Source organism: Pelophylax lessonae (genome assembly GCF_965119305.1).
Source record: "Pelophylax lessonae genome assembly, chromosome: 11".
Lineage (NCBI taxonomy): Eukaryota > Metazoa > Chordata > Amphibia > Anura > Ranidae > Pelophylax > Pelophylax lessonae.
The window spans coordinates 202,929,126-202,947,906 of record NC_138778.1 but is presented as its reverse complement, the minus strand read 5'-3'; the positions used below and the strand labels follow the sequence as shown (position 1 = coordinate 202,947,906).

The 18,781-nt window shown below is 47.5% G+C and overlaps 1 protein-coding gene across 1 annotated transcript in view; it reads left to right on the top strand.

The window, feature by feature from the left end:
• DIDO1 (death inducer-obliterator 1) overlaps positions 1-3,766 on the top strand; it is a 63,292-nt gene extending 59,526 nt beyond the window's left edge. Inside the window, exon 14 of the mRNA XM_082271635.1 lies at positions 268-3,766. Within this exon, the coding sequence (XP_082127761.1) occupies positions 268-3,647 (3,380 nt within the window). The 3' untranslated portion in view covers positions 3,648-3,766. The remainder of the gene's footprint in view (positions 1-267) is intronic.
• The last annotated feature ends 15,015 nt before the right edge of the window (positions 3,767-18,781 follow it).

Here is an 18,781-nt window from a genome sequence, read left to right as displayed (position 1 = left end):
CATGGCAGTCAGGTAGCTAGCATTTACAAGGTAGGTAATATCAGCTGCTGTCATTCTCAGGACATTTGCTTTAGAAAGCAGTCCTGCTTTTGTTTAGGGTAATACACACCTAATTACAAGTGTGTTAATGTAGCTGACTTGGTCTGTAGCATGGGGCGATATATCAATTTTCTAGCATTGGGTAATATACAAGCTGATTTAACTACAGAATTTTTCACCAACAATGCATCACTCACAAATTTCTGTAACTTTGTTTTGCTGTTTTAGGACTTGAATCCACACGTCCAAACTTGATTCTGGGACTAGTAATCTGTCAGAGAAATAAACGCCCTGCTCCTATTGAGCAAGAGAAGATTGAAGAGAAACGTCCAAAGGCTCAAAGCCAGGAGGAGATGGACATTCTGACATTTACCAAACCAACCACTACCATTTTTCAGCCAGAAAAGAAAAAATATCAACCACTATCTACTGACCTAATGAGAAGTACCACACCCCCTGGATCACCACCACCAATCTCCGAACCAGCTCCAAAGGTAGTTCCTCCCATTAATACGGTGCCACCTATCAGAATAGAGAGTGTTGTGCCCACAAACATACCCAAGGGTTCTTCTCCACATGCTGAACATCTTATGTCATCCGGAAAAACAGCCACTCCATTGGAGCACATTTTGAAGACCCTGTTTGGAAAAACGACTGAAACTAAAAATGAAACTGTGAATACTCCTGCCCCTGTTACTGCTATTACTTCCACTATTACTACTTCGGTAGAGACTATAACTGAGACTGTAACTGAGAGAGGCTTTGTAGATCCCATTGTGCAGCAGTTTGGACAGATGTCTAAGGATAAAGCTTTTGAGGAGGAAGATGATAGACCCTACGACCCAGAAGAAGAGTATACTCCAGAAAAAGCTTTTGTCCCTACAGTGGTTTTTGACAATAATGATACACCCTATGAACCCGAACAGCCTTGTGAAAACTTATATGATGAAGAGGCCTATGATCCAGAGGATGAAACCATACTGGAAGAAGCCAAAGTCCCATTTGAAGATTTGCCCACCAGGAGGGCTGCCCAAAATAAAATCAAAACTTTGGAGGATTCTGCAGAATATCTAGCAGAGACTTCTGATTCGCCATCACTTCTAGAACAGCAAAAAATGCTGGAGGAATTAAACAAACAAATAGAAGAGCAAAAGCGACAACTTGAAGAACAAGAGGAAGCTCTTAGGCAACAAAGGGCAGCAGTAGGCGTCTCCATGGCTCATTTCTCTGTATCCGATGCTTTGATGTCGCCTCCACCAAAATCTTCCATTTCAAGCACCGATCTGTTTTCAAACGAACCAAGTATAGTAATAGCTGGAACTGATGCTGATGTTCATGTAATCCCAAGACGCGATCCTAGGCAAGCAAGGGACCCTAGACAAGTAGTAGCAAAAATAATACTGCCGGACACAGAAAATGTTCCTATTACACAGTCACAAACTGACGCACCACTTGTTCCTGTTGAAGCTCAAAGAGCCACTCCTATTACAACATCATCTATTAGTATCCAGAATGAGACCATACCTCTTGTTAGTAACCTGACAACAAAGGAAAGTATCTTTGAAGTGGCTGAACCTGTAGGCACCACTAAGCCCTTACGTAAAGTCCTGCTGCCAACACCTGTGACAATTCCACCACTGCTTAGGCCATTGCAACATGCTGGTAGTGACCATTTTTTAACTCCACAAGAGCCAGCTTGGGAACCTGAAGCGAATGCTCAAGCTCACTTTCCTAATCAGGCAATGTCTTCCTTAGAAAATCGGAGGGATGATTTTGAACCTAAAAATGAAGGAATGTTTCCGCATAATAAAGAGCAGATTCACAGTCAAACAGGTCCCTTTGTAGACCGTATCAATCCAGTTAATCCACAGGACAATAATAGACCTGAGCCACAATTTCCAATGAACCCCAAAGTAGGCCCACCTCAATCACAGCGTGAAATTCTACCTGTTTATAGTGAACAAAGACCACCACTTATACCTAATAATCCAGGTTTACGGGCTTCCCCTATCTATCCTGAAGAAAACATTGCGTCAAATGTAGATAGTTATAGGAGTATGCCACCTGAACAAAACATTGACCACACAGAATCTGGAAAATTTGGGCCTCCGATTCATCATCCATTTGGAGATAGAGGCCCTCTCCCTCCTCATTTTGCTAAAACAGGACAGTCTCCCACTAGATTTGATAGACAAAATAGTCCACAAATGGAATTCCAAGAACCTAATTTTGGTAGATCAAATGATGGTCCTCCTAGATTTCACGATCCGCCTAGGTTTGATGGTCCATCACAGTTTGATAGTCCTCCTCGTTTTGATGGTCCCCCACAGCATGACAATCTGCCAAGATTTGAAGGACCAAGAGGACCCATGCCAGCTACATTTCTGGGTAGTCGAGGACATTTTGAAGTTCAGAACAGACCACAACCCTTGCTATTTAAACCTTCCAAAGATGCTCCAATTCATCCTTCCTTTGGTGGACCTAGAGGACCAACATCTAGTCTCTTTGGTGGTCCTAGAGGCCCATATCCAGATGAATTTGAAGATACACGAGGCCAAGCCTCCATTCCTTTTACTGGGTCAAGGGTTCCAGCCCCTCTTCAGTTTGATGACTCAAAAAGAAACTTATCACCCAGTCAAAATCAAAGAGGCACTAATGCTCTCTCATTTAGTGGACAACAGGGAAGTGCACCTTCCAGGTTTTCTGAACAACCTCCGCCTATGAAACCTCAGCCACGACCTTTGCTTGAACTCCCAACTGTTCCTCCTCCACATAGAAGTGAAGCTTGGGACAAATCTAGACCTCCAGAGTTAATTCAGAATTATGCAGACCGTAGGCAAGAGCCAGAACCACTCTGGGACTCTAACAGTTTCAGGCAAAATAAGGACCACAGAGGCTTTGAAGGTAGAACTCGGAACTTAGAAGGACGTAATGATTCAGAATCATCTGACCTTGTTCCAAATCAAGGATTTGAGGATAGACGAAGAGAAAGAGAACATGATGTACAGTGGGACAGAGATAGGGGAAGAAATTGGAACAGAGACAGAAATAGAGACCTTGATAGACAAAGAGGAAATGGACGAGATGGAGACAAAGAAACTGAAAAGAGGGAATGGGACAGAAACCGAGATAGAGACAGAGACCGACTCAGGGACCGAGATAATTATAGAGGCCGGGACCGAGATAGAGACCGGGAAAGAGAGAGAGACCGTGATAGGGAGCGGGATCGAGATAAAGAAGGGGACAGAGATAACAAAGACAGAGAGAGAGACCGAGAAAGGGAGAGAGAACGAGATCGTGACCGGGAAAGAGATAGGGACAGAGACCGGGTTAGAGACCGCGATCGAGATTTCTATAGACGTAGAGACCGATCCAGAAGCAGGGAGAGGGATAGAGATAGGGGCAGAGAGAAATCTCGAAGCAGGGATCGTGATAGAGACCGGGACAGAGATCGTGAAAGAGGTAGAGACAGGGACAGAGATAGGGATCGAGGAAAAGAGCGTTCTGCACGAAGCAGAAGCAGAGATAACAAAGACTCTAAATCTGACCGATCAAGAGATGTTCTGAAGAGCACGTCACAAGAGCCCGCACCTTCCAGTCATGTGTGATGAACTTGGCAAAAAGAAAATTGAGTACATGGACTTGTAATAATATAAAATAGTGTACATATCTGTAAATATTAAATTTTTATTTTATATGTTGAATCCTTTAAAGGACAAGTTGTTTCCTCTGTGTTTAGAACTCGCTGGTTAAAGTCTGTTGTGTAACACAAACCGTAGTACATTTTTACGTACTCCATCATTAAAGAGGACAGAAGTTCATTTTTTTTTTTTTTTTTTTTTTAAACAGCACTATGTTGTCATTTTTATAAGTAGGCAGTAGCTTGAGTAAGTTCTGCCGTGCACTGAAAATCTCACTGTACATGTATGTTATTAGCTGATGAAGAAGTATTTTGTTTATAGCATCTTCCAAGAAAGCATCAGTGCATTTTTCTCTTTTCTTATACAATGGAGTGCTCTGTATATTGTGATTTGGTGGGGGACAAAAAGATGTGCTTGTTTAAACATTGACATAAAATATAAGCAGTCTACCCTGTCGGAGTCAACACCACTTGTAACTTGTTGGATTACCAATACCATGGGCATCATGAACTCCAAATTGATCCATTTGGGAATCTAAGCTTGCAACCCATGGAAAGCTTTATGATGGTAGTCAAGGGGGGTGTGACTTGTTTATCTGGAGTTAGGGAAAAGGGGTCCTTCACTACTGCAAAGAGGTCTTCAGAGATGAGGAACCCGTTACATCACAGAACTCTTTTATGTGAACCCGGCAGATTTATAAACTTCATCTTTCTTCCCTACCCTACACTTTACACCAGTGGGAGTTGCTGCTAAGATTTTGGTTGAGAGGGAAATTTCAGTCTCGCTTCTGGCTGTGAATGAAACACGACCCTCCTTTAAGAAAAATTTATAAACAAGGTCTCCCTGCAATTATACAGCACAATAACAGAAATTTTTCTTCAGGGTGAAACAATTGTGATGTATAGCCGATCAATTTTGTCAACAATGTGTTCATAAAATCCGGTTACTGTAAAATAGCTTTTTATATATAAAAAAACCTTTATTGTACACTAACTGTAAAATATATATATTTTTTTCTAAGTAGAATAAAAATCTACTATGTGGAGAGTTTGTTTCCTTGCTTATTTAAACTATTTCTTTTTATATAGTTTATTAGATACTATAAGAGAGACTCATTTTCTGACACTTATGAGGGCAGTTAAAGAGGGATGTAAAGTTTATTTAAAAGTAGGTTATTTTAATGTCACTTCCACATTTTAGGAAGCTTGCTGTTCTATGATTTTAGAATTGTATTAAGTGGCCATCAGCTAATAAAACAATCACTTGGAGGATACAATAGACAGGGTCTAGCTTATTAGTCATTTTCATTCTCCGTGAACTAAACCTGTGTTTGCTTCAAAGAGCCAATTGTTTAGAACAGGAGTCTCCAAACTGTAACCAGACCATGGCCAGTGGGAGTAGAAAATGTCCCATTGTTGGTTTTAGTAGAAAGAATAGTTCCTTATTGGTTTCAGAGGTAATAGTGCCCCATTGTTGAGAACAGTGGGAGGAATAGCGCCCCATCATTGGTGTCAATGGGAGGAATGGTGCCCCATCATTAGTGGCAGTTTTGGATGGAATAGTGCCCCAAGGGCCAGATAGAGGAAAGCAAAGGGACACATCCTGCTGCATTTTGGAGACTACTGGCTTAGAATTTTGGGTTTGTTTTTTTAAATTCCCTTCTTAATGTTTATTTGAAGTAAACACAATTTCATATAACCAAAAATGAACCCAAATGTACTCTACCCAAACATGTCCACACTAGTGAGAAGCAGTAAGAGCGCAAATATACGGTGGGGAAAATTAATATTTGATCCCCTGCTGATTTGTGTAAGTTTACCTACTTACAAAGAAATCAAGGGCCTTTAATTTTTATCATAGGTGTATTTAAATGATAGAGACAGAATATCGACCAAAAATCCAGAAAAAAAAAAAACCTGATACAAATGTTGTAGATTGAGTTGCAGTTCAGTGAGTAAAAGAAGTATTTGATCCCCTACCAACCAACAATAATTCTGGCTCCTACAGACTGGCTACAGTATGTGCTCATGTGGTACACAGATTAGTCCTTTCAATTTAAGAAGGTGCCCCTAACGACAACTTGTGTATAAAAGATACCTGTCCACAGGATCTCTTCCATTTAAACCTCTCCATCATGGGCAAGACCAAAGAGCTATCAAAGGATATTAGGGACAAGATTGTTGACCTGCACAAGGCTGGAATAGGCTAGAAGACCATCAGCAAGAAGCTTGGTGAGGAGACAACTGTTAGAGCGATTATTCACAAAAGGAAGAAATACAAAATAACCATCAATCGCCCTCGGTCTGGAGCTCCATGCAATATTTTGCCACATGAGGTAAGGATGATCATGAGAAAAGTGAGGGATCAGCCCAGAACTACACGGAAGGAGCTTGTGAATGATCTCAAAGCAGTTGGAACCTCAGTCCCCAAACAAACCATTGATAACACAATACGCCGCCATAGATTGAAATACTGCAGCGCCCACAAGGTCCCCCTCCTCAAGAAGACACATGTACCGACCCATCTGAAGTTTGCCAATGAACATCTAAATATTTCAGAGAAGGATTGGGAGAAAGTGCTGTGGTCAGATGAGACCAAAATTGGGCTCTTTGGCATTAACTTGTCGAGCCGTGTTTGGAGGAAGAAAAATGCTGACTATGACCCTACAGTCAAGCACAGAGGTGGGAACATTATGCTTTGAGGCTGTTTCTCTGCTAAAAGTACAGGCCAACTTTGCCTCATTGAGGGGTCCATGGATGTGGCCATCTATTGTAAAATCTTAGATGAGAACCTTTTTCCCTCAGCCAAAACACTGAAGGTGTCGATGTGTCTTCTAGCAAGAAAATGAACCAAAACATGCCACCAAGGCAACAAAGGAATGGCTCAAGAAAAAGCATATTAAGGTCATGGAGTGGCCTAGCCAGTCTCTAGACCTTAATCCTATAGAAAATGTATGTAGACAGCTGAAAATTGGAGTTGCCATATGACAGCCAAGAAACCTTGAGGATATAGAGAAGATCTGTAAAGAAGAGTGAACCAAAATCCCTCCTGAGATGTGTGCAAACCTGGTAACCAACTACAAGAAACCTCTTTCTCCACCAAGTACTAAGTCATGTTTTGCTTGGGGATCAAATACTCATTTTATTCACTAAATTGCAACTCAAATTCTATTTGCATCATAGGTTTTTTTCTGGATTTTTGGTTAATGTTCTGTCTCTATCGTTGAAAATACACCTATGATAACAATTATAGATACAGAAAGAGGAACAAGAATGGTGGGACTTTAAATGAGGTAAGTCATTACTAGATAGTCAAAATAATATCAAATCACAAGATAATGGGTCATTTATTGGATATTGCATATTAAACACGAAATCTAAATTACAGATAAAAATAGACATACACAAATCAAGAGGTAGACATGATGTATATAAGAAAAAAAGGGGAATATAACTGTGCTAACTAATGGAAGACAGCAGCAACTTAAATTGTGACAAGCAAAAGTAAATATGTAAAGGGCTAAGTAGCGCAACTTAGCCCTTTTACATGATGTATATAAATTCATATAAATATAATCTCATAATAATAAGTCAATAAATTATATAACGTAAACAACGTGGTCAATCTCCAATTGGTATGTCTTCGTGTCTTATAGACTCTATGCGTTTCGTGGCTCTGCGTCCACTCGTCAGGGGCTGATTAAAAACGAAATCTGTAAATGTAAATCAATATTAAAGTACAATTTCAAATTCATAAAAGGAATAGAACAGATTGCTCCCATAAAAATTCAACTACTTACTAAGGTAACCCAATGACTTTTTGAGGACGAGGACCCACCCCAAATGCGACTGTCTAATGCGGGGCTGAGGCGGGTTATGGCCCAGGTCAAACATGAAGCGAAGAGGAGATGGAGGGGTAGGTGGAAAAGCCCCAATAATGGGGCAGACAAGGACGCCATAAGGTATACGGATAATGTGAAAACACAGCGTGACCAAATGATCTGAAAAAAATATTTTAGAAAAATCTGTATTTTATATAAATTAATTATATTGTATGATTATATAAAATAAAAATGTATAATTGTGTGAAGAAGGGGATATGGTCACGTGTATATCGAAAGAAAAACCAGAGGATCTACTAGTGTATAGAAAGGTAAGAAAAAATACCCGATGTGTATCAAGTGATATAAAGTGAGTAGGGAGTGCCACAGTAAGATAAATGAAGATGATCTTCAAAAAAAGGGGAAAAGAGATATTAGAACATGCCAAGTGCCCAACAAGTGCTAATACACAGTTGAAAGGTGCTGAGGGTCTGAGAAAAGTGAGGAGAAGAGCAGATGGCATCCTGGTCCCTATAAACTCAAGAACCCCCACTGACCGAGGCAAAGTCCCGCCAACACCATGTGGACGCAACAAATAAATAAACAATTATAGACCCTTATTTTTTTTGTAAGTGGGCAAACTTACAAAATCTGCAGGGGTTCAAAAAATTATTTCTCTTACGTCCTCCGACAGTCGCCGCCGCCTCTAAGTCATCACTATTGGGTATTGACTTCCGCTCCGCAGGAGTAGCTAGGCATAAGACTTAGTCAAAAAGAACAAAGGCATTTGCATATACACACCCCAGGGGGCAGTCCCACTAGGTCAATACCCCCCTGCAGTGACCACTCCCAACTCAGTTTCTTTCTGCCTAGCTTCAGGAGTAGTTAGGCTTCCCTGTGCGGGGGCTACAGTCTCAGGCTATCTAATCTTTTTTTATTTGATTTTCTTTTGAAAAATGGCAGTTTTTTCTTACTTTACTAGCTGTTTATTTTGTCAGCTTTAGTTTTTAGTCGATTCTTCGGATGAAGATGGATTCATGCGGTGCTGGGATTCGGACTGACCGCCCTGGTTCTCCAGGGCAGAGGGTCAGATGGACCCCCAGCCTGCCATTGAGCGTTCAGCCGTGGTTCGTCCTGGCATTATGAACGACCCATCCCTGCTCGCTGCAGGGATGCAGCCGTGAGGTGGCTACCTCACTGGACGCATCTGCGATACTGCAGTGCAATGCCCCTGGCTAACGGCATTCCATGTCAGATGAGGACAGCGGCTTTCTGTTCTGAGAGGCTCCCCACGCCATCTGGTACAGGTAAGTACTTCTGTGTGGGACCTCTGTCTGTTGTGGCAGTCCTGTGTTGCTGTGTGTCCCCATGTCTGTGCCTGTGTGACTCCCTGATGCGGTCCCTGCAGGGATCGCTTGTACATGCGCTGTGGTGCTGTGTGTTTTTGGGTGTCCCCTTCCCTGTGTCACTTCGGTGTTTGTGGGAGTGCAGACTGTGTATGTGGCGACCGCAGCGGGGTAAAACCGTGCGGTCCGCCATTTTAGGTATGGGCAAGCATGTTTGGCTTCACTATGGGCAATACTACATGCTGTTTTGGCACCATCCGACGCCATTTTGCGGTGCCAGAACGATCGTTCCGACCGCATGTTCGGCGGCCATTTTGCCGGAGCCTTCCATTCAGTCCTATGGGGCAGCCATTTTCCCTGAGTCTTGCAGCTTATAAGTTCAGCCTCCTCTGACAGCACTTCCTTTTCCTCTGAAGCAGCATCATCGGTGGTAACACTCTGCGGGGCTCTGCAGGCTATTGCTCTCACTACCTTCTGCATTGTCATTTCTGGTTTTCTTCTCCTGTTTGGGGGTCTTTTGTCACTGTATCTGTAGGGGTGGGCTGCGCACTCCGCAGCGGTCTTAAAGGGACAGTACCAAATTTATTGCACTGTTATTTCTTCTTGGGCAATGGATTCTCATGAAAGCAAATTCCCCCCAGCTCTGGTGGGGGACCCCAGTTCTCCTGTGGCCCCTCTGAGACCTGATTTGGCCGCTGTAGTGGCGACCTTGGTGTCCAATATGGAGATGCTGATGGCTGAACGTGCTGCGAGGAAGAGGCCCAGATTGTCTCTCTCTTCTGATTCAGATGGTGATATGGCTGCTGCGGCGAGCGTGCCCTTTTCAGGGTCTCGCTCATCCTTAGACCCGCTGGGGTCTGAGGGGGAGGCGGAGGTGGAGGGGGTTGATACATCCTCCCCGGGGTCGCCTGAAGAGCGCGCGACCATGGATAAATTGATTGTTTCTGTTAAGGAAACACTACATTTTGAGGATGAGCCCAATCTTTCGGGCATTGTGTCCTCATTTGGGACACACAGGACTCGCAAGTCGGCGCAGGTTTTTCCCGGCCCAGCTGAGTTTCATTACACTGTTAATGAAATGTGGCGCACTTTAAAACGTCCATTCCTGGTCCCTAGTCGGTTCAAGTTGCTCTATCCTTTTGCACCGGCTACGGAATCACGATGGTGTGTGCCTCCGCAGGTGGCCGTGCTAAACAAGGCTACCTTGGTTCTTTCTGAGGATACCCCGGTTTTCCGGGATCCCACGGACCGGCGATTAGATTTTCTGGCCCGCCATTCCTATACGGTGGCAGGCTCGTTACTCAGACCCATTTTCGCGTCTGTTTTGGTGGCTCAGGCGGTGGCTGATTGGACTAAGGTGCTTAGGAGCAACCTCGTGTCTGACGCTGTTCACCCTGCCCGCCTGGATATGGTGGATCAAATTCACCAAGGAATCATGTATTTGTGTGATGCGGCCTTAAATGAGGCCCCTTTAGCTGCACGCCTGTCTAGTGTCTCGGTGCTTAACCGGTGATTGATCTGGCTGAAGAGCTGGTCGGCTGACCAGTCCTCACGGAAAACAATTGCTGATTTTCCCTATGCTGGTTCTTGCCTTTTTGGCGAGGCGTTGAATACCCTGGTGAAAGGCGTCACAGGGGGCAAGAGCACCATGCTGCCCTAGAACCCGAAAAACAAGCACTTTCGTGGCAAGCGGGGTTCTGCGCCTCGATCCACTCAGGGGTCCTTTCGTGCCTTTCGGAACCAATCCAAGGGTAAACCCTTCAAGGCCCAGGGGAGTCAGAAGAAGCCCTGGGCGGGCAAGCAGAAGTCAGGCAATGCCGGCTCGGCGGGTCAATCCGCCTCTGCCTGAAGGGGCGCCCTCACCCGTTTCAGGGGTGGGGGGACGTTTGCACGGTTTCCTCCAACCTTGGCTGCTCCGGATTTCGGACAGGTGGGTTCAGGAAATCATTCGGTCAGGGTACAAGATCGAATTCCTTTCCCGGCTTGCGGACAGATTTTTTCCCTCAAATCTTCATTTGCCTCCTGGGCGTCTGCAGGACCTGCATCAAGCGGTGCAGGACCTCCTTGCCCAGGGGGTGATTGTCCCGGTGCCTCATCGGGACAGGTTTCGGGGATTTTATTCAAATCTGTTCACTGTGCCCAGGAAGGAGGGCAAAGTACGTCCTATTCTGGACCTGAAAGCGCTGAACCGCTTCGTGCGCGTTCGCAAGTTCTGTATGGAGTCTCTCCGTTCGGTGGTGGCCTCCCTGAGTCCGGGGGAATTCCTGGCCTCGATAGATCTAAAAGATGTGTACCTGCACATCCCCATTTTCGTGGGTCATCAGCGGTACCTTCGTTTTGCTATCGCAGAGGACCACTATCAGTTTGTGGCGTTACCTTTCGGTCTCGCTTCGGCTCCAAGGTTATTTACCAAAGTACTGGCGCCGGTTCTGGGCCTGTTGAGAGCACAGGGCATTGCGGTCTTGGGGTACCTGGACGATCTCCTTCTGAGATCGAGTGTCAGTCAGGACCTACTGCGCGATCTGTCCACCCCGGTGCAGACGCTACAGGAGTTCGGATGGACCATCAACGTTCAGAAATCGGCGTTGTCTCCATCGGTTCCTCTTCCCTATCTGGGAATGATTATGGACTCTGCTCAGGCAAAGGTGTTCTTGCCGGAGGAAAAGCTCCGGACTTTGCAGGACGAGATCAGGTCCCTCAGGGACAATCCGTCCTCGTCACTCAGGGCCTGTATGCGGGGCCTGGGGTTGATAGTTTCGGCCTTCGAGACGATACCCTTTGCTCAGTTTCACACGCAGGCTCTCCAGGCGGAGATCCTGGCCAGGTGGGACAGACTACCTCAATCCCTGGATCTGAGTGTCTCATTGAGTCGTCAGACCAAATTGGCTCTTCTGTGGTGGCTCCAGTCTCAGACGGTGTCGGAAGGCAAATCCTTCCGTCCGTTGTTGTGGACGGTGATTACCATGGATGCCAGCCTGTCGGGCTGGTGTGGAGTCCTGGGCAACCTGTCTGCCCAGGGCACTTGGTGGGAGGAGGAGTCCTCCCTCCCGATAAATGTGCTGGAATTGCGAGCGATAAAACTCTGTCTTTTCCAGTGGTCGGACCGACTTCGGGGCCGTCCTGTTCGGGTACAGACGGACAATGCTGCCGCGGTGGCTTACATCAACCACCAAGGGGGCACCAGGAGTGCTCGGGTGGCCCGGGAGGTGACCGACATTCTGTCTTGGGCCGAGACTCATGTCCCGGCAATTTCAGCAGTTCACATTCCGGGTGTGGAGAATTGGCAGGCCGACTATCTGAGCCGCCAGACCCTGGACCAGGGGGAATGGTCCCTACACCCGGAGGTCTTCCAAATGCTGTGTGCGAAGTGGGGATCCCCGGACGGGGATCTGTTCGCATCTCAGCTAAACCAAAAGGTGGAAAGGTTCGTGGCAAGAATGCGCAATCCTCTGGCAGACACCTCGGATGCGTTAGTGGCCCCTTGGCATCAGTATCGTCTGATGTATGCCTTTCCTTTTCAGTTGTTGTCCAGGTTCCTCCGCAGGTTAGCCTCGGAACCGCACCTGGGAATTCTGGTGGCGCTGGACTGACCTCGCCAGTCCTGGTACGCCGACGTTGTTCACCTGGCAGTGGCGCCTCCGTGGCGACTGCCAATGCGGGAAGATCTACTGTCTCAGGGACCAATCTTCCATCCTGCTTTACAGTCGCTGGCTTTAACGGCCTGGCTGTTGAGACCCAGGTCCTGAGGGACAGGGGTCTCTCCCCTGAGGTTATCCCTACTCTAATCAAGGCTAGGAAAACCTCCTCTGGTAAAATCTATTACCGTACCTGGAAAGCTTATTTCGCCTGGTGTGAGTCCAGGGGGTTCTCCCCTCGCTCGTACTCGGTGTCAAGAGTGTTGGCTTTCCTCCAGTCTGGAGTGGACCAGCGCCTGGCTCTGGCCAGAATAAAGGGCCAGGTGTCTGCACTGGCTATCCTTTTCCAACGCCCAGTGGCGTCTCATTCCTTGATTCGCACCTTCATTCAAGGTGTGCAACATTTGGCTCCTCCCAGGAAGGAGCCTTTACCTCCATGGGACTTGAACTTGGTTCTGTCCGTGTTACAGCGTGCTCCCTTTGAAAACATCCGGGAGATATCGTTGCCTCTGCTGTCTAAGAAGGTTTCTTTTTTAGTGGCGATCACTTCGGCTCGCAGAGTGTCAGAGCTGGCGGCGTTGTCTTGCCGCACTCCTTACTTGATAATTCACAAGGATAAGGTGGTCTTGCGACCACCCTCGTCTTTTCTTCCTAAGGTGATCTCTGAGTTCCACCTTAATGAGGACATTGTCCTGCCTTCGCTTTGTATGAAGCCTAAGCATCCTAAGGAGATTGCTTTGCATTCCTTGGATGTTGTCAGGGCGATCTGGGTTTACCTGTCCTCTATGGAATCCTTTCGGAAGATTCCCTCTTTGTCCTTCCTGAGGGATCTCAGAAGGGCATGGCTGCGTCTGCAGCAACTATTGCCAAATGGATCAGACAGACCATTGAGCAGGCTTATGCTTTGAAGGAACGGGTTCCACCCTTCCCTGTTAAGGCGCACTCTACCAGATCTTTGAGTGCGTCCTGGACGTAAGGGAGGACGTAAGAGAAAACTGCATTTTTGTAAAATCTTACCTGTAAAATTCCTTTCTCTGATTCCTCCGACAGTCGCCGCCCCCGCCCCTCTTTTGGGGTTCTTGTCTTAAATTCCTACTGCTATGCTACCAAACTGAGTTGGGAGTGGTCACTGCAGCGGGGTATTGACCTAGTGGGACAGCCCCCAGGGGTGTGTATATGCAAATGCCTTTGTTCTTTTTGACTAAGTCTTATGCCTAGCTACTCCTGCTAGTCATTACCCAATAGTGATGACTTAGAGGCGGCGGCGACTGTCGGAGGACTCAGAGGAAGGAATTTTACAGGTAAGATTTTACAAAAATTCAGTTTTTTCTTTTGTTCATTGATGGACACAGCTCCTTATCATCTTGACCATTGGGTTATACTGCCCTCTACAGGAGTGGGACAATAGGAAGGAAAGCGATTGACTATGCCTACGGGGCAGTCCCAGGGGGTATACTCGCACTCTCAGCTATAGGCACAGTTTTTTTTTTCTGCCTAGTCAAGAGTAAGAACCTAGTTCCTTGCTGGGATCTCTAGTCCTGGCAATTTTTTCCTTTCTAATAGAAATTTTTATTATCTTTGTTATTTTGTTCCTGTGAGAATCTACAATCAACTGCCAGACTGGGCGATGGACTGGATAATCTAGATCCAGAGGGTCCCCCCCAGTCTGGCCAGCGAGTGTGCGCAGGCCTCAGATCGGCGCTAGGTTTGCCGCGACATAGCCCCACTGGATGGGGGCTGGCTTGCGAGTTAAACGTCTCACGAGGGTGAATTCGACCTGGCCTAGGCTTGAGTCGCAGCATTCCTCCTGGCCGACAGCCCTCCCATTCCGATGGAGCGGTGGTCTGTCAGGAGCAGTGCCCACCCTGTTCCTGGTATGGTAAGTAGCTGTCCCCCCTCTTCCCCTGGAGCGTTTTGGGGTGGACATGGGCCTCTCCCTTGGACAGTGGGACCCTCCAGTTCGCCTTCTTCCCCCCCAGCCCCTATAAAATTTTGGTGGTTACTGTGGGTCTTCTGCTCCCTCCTGCAGGTGAGGTTATGAGCTGGCTTTTGCTGCAGGCTCTTAAGGGGGGCTTGCTGCTGTCCGGGTTTTTCCTGGTGCGCAACGGGGGGTTGAGCAGGGTTCCTTGCTATCCTGGGGGGTGGTGAGTAGGGCAGGGATGTCCTATGGGCTCCCTGCTGCAGTTCTTGGGCTGGCGGAGCGGATGGTTTAGCACCCACGGGTCAGCGCCTCACGTGGCCGGATCCGACCAAAAATTTAGGCCCCGGCTTTGCCTACTGGTCGGGAGCTATGTGGGGCGGCCCCAGTGAGGGTCATCCGCCCCCCCCCTCGGTTGTCTGCTCCGCTGGGGCTCGCGCCCAAACATCTGGGTATCCACAAAAATTTAGGTCACGGCTTGCGGCCTACTAGGCTATTTAGCCAAATCGGGCACCTCCATTGGGGGCCGCCCCATTGAGGTTAGGTGAAGCCCCCACTCTTTCTTTTGGGCATCTGCCTGGCTGGCATTTGTGCACTTACACAATAATTTAGGCCGCGGCCTACTAGGCCATGTGGCCAGCTTGGCACCTCCCTTGGAAGGGGTGGCGCTGTGGGGGCAGTTTATTTTTTGATGGCCACCATGCTGCCATTATTGTGTAGGGCACCTGCCCCTTTTTAGCCCTGTGGGACCATCAGGGCCTGCGCATTCACGTAACGGCGGCCGGCCCCCTATTTAGGGGGGCTATTTCCTATTATGCGGGCCTCTATGGAGAGGCTCCGAGGGCAACCCCCCCTTTTTTTTTTTGCAGGGTCCAGTAGATGGTCCATTCGTGGGCCTTTGTCGGTATCCCCTTTGTGGGATTGCAGTTAGCAGGACTCCTCTGATTGTTATGTTTTCTGTGTGAGCTTCGTATTTAGTGCCCTCCGCTGCCTTATCTGTCTCATCAGATCCTGAATCTGTCTCCGGTGCAGCGGGCGCGAGTCATCCTACTGGGTCTGTGTCCACGCACCCTGAGTGCTCAGATAGTGAGGATGATTCCTCTGCTCCTCTAGCGTGCATAAAAAGGCGCTGGTGGATGCACTGATTGTGTCAGTGCGTGAAACTTTAAAAATTAAGGATGCGACTGATGCTGCGTCGGAGGCGCTGGTCCTTTTTTGCACCCACAGGCCCTCCAAACCAGCGAGGGGGTTCCCCTTTTCCCCTTACTTTGACAACATTGTCACAAAACAGTGGGGTTGTCCAAAACGCACTCTTGTGGTCCCTAAGCGTTTTGCTTTGCGGCATCCTTATGAGGATTCCCTGCTTAAAAAGTGGACGGTTCCACCTGTAGTGGACTAGCCAGTTTCCAGGTTAAATAAAGCTACCTTATTTCTGGTTGAGTCCCCGGCCTTTCAAGATCTGGCTGATAGGAGGGCAGAGGCTCTGGCCCACCATATGTTCACTGTGGCTGGTTCTGAACTTAGGCCGGTATTTTCTATTGCCCTGGTGTTGCAAATTCTGACCGAGTGGGCTAAACTTTTATGCCGGGACCTGGAGGGGAAAAAACTTCCCCCTGCCTTTGCGGAGCTGGCGGATCAGTTGGTCCAGGGGCTACAGTTTATCTGTGATGCCTCTTTGGATGCGGCTCCTTTGATTCTAGGTTGTCTGTATCAGCAGTGGTCCTTCGGCGAATTATCAGGCTGAAATGCTGATCTGCTAACCAGAAAGGGTCTCACAGGGGGGAAGAGTAATCTTCTTCTGCAGGCTACCAAGGGCAAGTAGCCCCGTTGTAAATGTGGGCCATTCTTCTCAGCTCATAAGAGGTCTTTTCGTCCCTCAGGGTCTCAAGACAAGGGATCAAAGCAATTAAATGGCCTCCACTGCAGGTTCCAAGAGGACCTGGTCTGGCAAGCCACGAGCGGGCTCTTCCAGACCTATGGACAAGGCCTCCTCTGCATGAAGGGGCGCCCTCACTCGTATTTAGGGAGGGGGGATATCTCTTCTTGTTTTCAGATCCGTGGACCTCCCTGGTACAGGACAAGGGTCCATGAAGTCATTCCTTCTGAAAACAAGATCGAGTTTCGGTCTTATCCTCCGGAAAAGTTCTTCCCTTCCAACCTGCACTTGTCACCAGATCGTTTACGGGTTTTTTTTGGGGTAGTGCAAGCCTTGTTACTTCAAGGGGTGATTGTTCCGGTTCCGACTTTGGAACGTTTTCAGGGTTTTTACTCAAACCTCTTTACACTTCCCAGGAAGGAAGGCAAGGTACGTCCAATTCTGGACCTCAAGGTGATAAACTGCTTTGTATGAGTACAGATGTTCCGAATTGAGTCCATCTGTATCTGCATTTGCGTCCTTAAATCAGGGGGATTTTCTCGCTTCTTTCGACATCAAGGACACCTACCTTCACATTTCAATCAGCGATTCCTCCGTTTTGCCGTGGGTGAGGAGCATTCTCAGTTTGTGGCATTATCCTTTGGTCTCGCCTCCGCTCCTTGAGTCTTCAGTGTTGGTCTCAGTGGTAGCATTGTTGCGTTAGCGGGGGATCGCAGTACTGGGGTACCTGGACGATCTTCTTCTTCAAGCAGAGCCTCTACCTACTCTAAAGGACAACTTGGAGATTACTCTGCGAACTCTGAGAGAGTTTGGTTGGATTCTGAACCTTCAGAAGTCTGCTCTGGTTCTGTCCACAAAACTGGACTATCTGGGTCTGACTCTGGACTCGGCCTCAGCCAGAGTGTTTGTTCCTCTGGAAAAATTCAAGACATAGCAGGAGGCAATTCAGCTTCTGTTGTCCAGCAGACGGTCATCCCTCCGAGCTTGCATGCGGGTGCTGGGCCTGATGGTGTCTACCTTCGAGGCAGTTCTGTTTGCACAGTTTCACATGAAATATATGGATAAAGCTACTGGTGAAATGGGACAAGAATCCACGGTCTCTAGAGGTGTCTTTGTTCTCCAGAATTTCGACATGAAAAATCCTTTACCCCCCTGTACTGGACGGTTATCACCACGGATGCCAGCACAGATTGTGCTCAGTGGGTCTGGACTCTGGAAGAGTCCAGACTGCCGATTTAATGTACTGGAACTCTGAGGGATCAGATTGTCTGGATCATTGGACAATTTGTCTTCAGGGGTGTCCAGTATTAATTCAATCGGACAATGCCATGGCCGTGGTCTGTCAATCACCAAGGGGGGCACAATAAGTGTCTTGACGGCTCAGGAAGTAGCGGGCATGCTAAGGTGGGCAGACCGATTAGTTCCAGCCCTCTCTGCTGTACACATTTCAGGGAAGGTACAGAGGTTTGTGGCGCGGTCTTGGGATCCTCTGGCTAACGCTACAGACACGTTCTAGTGGCTCCAGGCTGGTCTCGCTGGTCTTGGAACACCGATCTGGTATGGCTGGTCGCCGTTGCTTCTTGGAGACTTCCTCTCAGGAAAGGTCTGCTGTCCCAAGGGCCAACCTTCCATCCTGCTTTACAGTCGCTGGCTTTAACGGCTTGGCTGTTGAAAGCCAGGTGCTGAAGAATAAAGGTTTGTCTGAATCGGTGATTCCTACGCTGTTAAAAGCTAGAAAATCTACCTCTAGGAAGATCTACCATCGTACTTGGAAGACGTACATTGCGTGATGTGAGTCTCTTGGGGTTCCCCCTTTTCCTCCAACGAGGGGTTGAGCAGCACCTGGCCTAAGGGCCAGGTTTGGGTCTTGGCAGTTTTCTTTTAACATTCATGGGCCACACATTCCTTGGTGCGCTACCTTTTAGCAAGGGAGTTCAACACTTGGCTCCTCCAGTGCAGTCTCCTTTGCCGCCGTGGGACCTCAATTTGGTTGTCAGTTCTCCTGAAACCTCCCTTTGAAAATATTCGGGAGGTTCCCCTGCTTGAGCTATCCCAGAAGGTGGCCTTTATGGTGGCTATTACTGCTACGCGCAGGGTGTCTGAGCTGGCGGCCTTGTCTTGTCGTTCACCTTACCTGGTAGTTCACAGAGATAAGGTGGTTCTTGTTCCCTGTCCGTGGTTCCTTCCAAAGGTCGTCTCTGATTTCCATTTGAATGAAGACCTTGTGTTGCCTTTCCTATGTCCCAGGCCTAAACATCCTAAGGAAATTGCCTTTGGATGGATCAGACAGACGGTGATTCAGGTCTATTCCATTAGGGGTCAGGTTCCTCCTTTCCCTGTATAGGCGCACTCTACTCCAGCGCTTAGTGCCTCCTGGGCCTTCCGTCATCAGGCGTCAGTGCTGCAGGTTTGCAAGGCTTCCACTTGGTCGTCTGTGCAGGCTTTTACAAGTTTTATAAGGTGGATTTGTTGGCAGGAGGCGGATGTTTCTTTTGGCTGCAAGGTT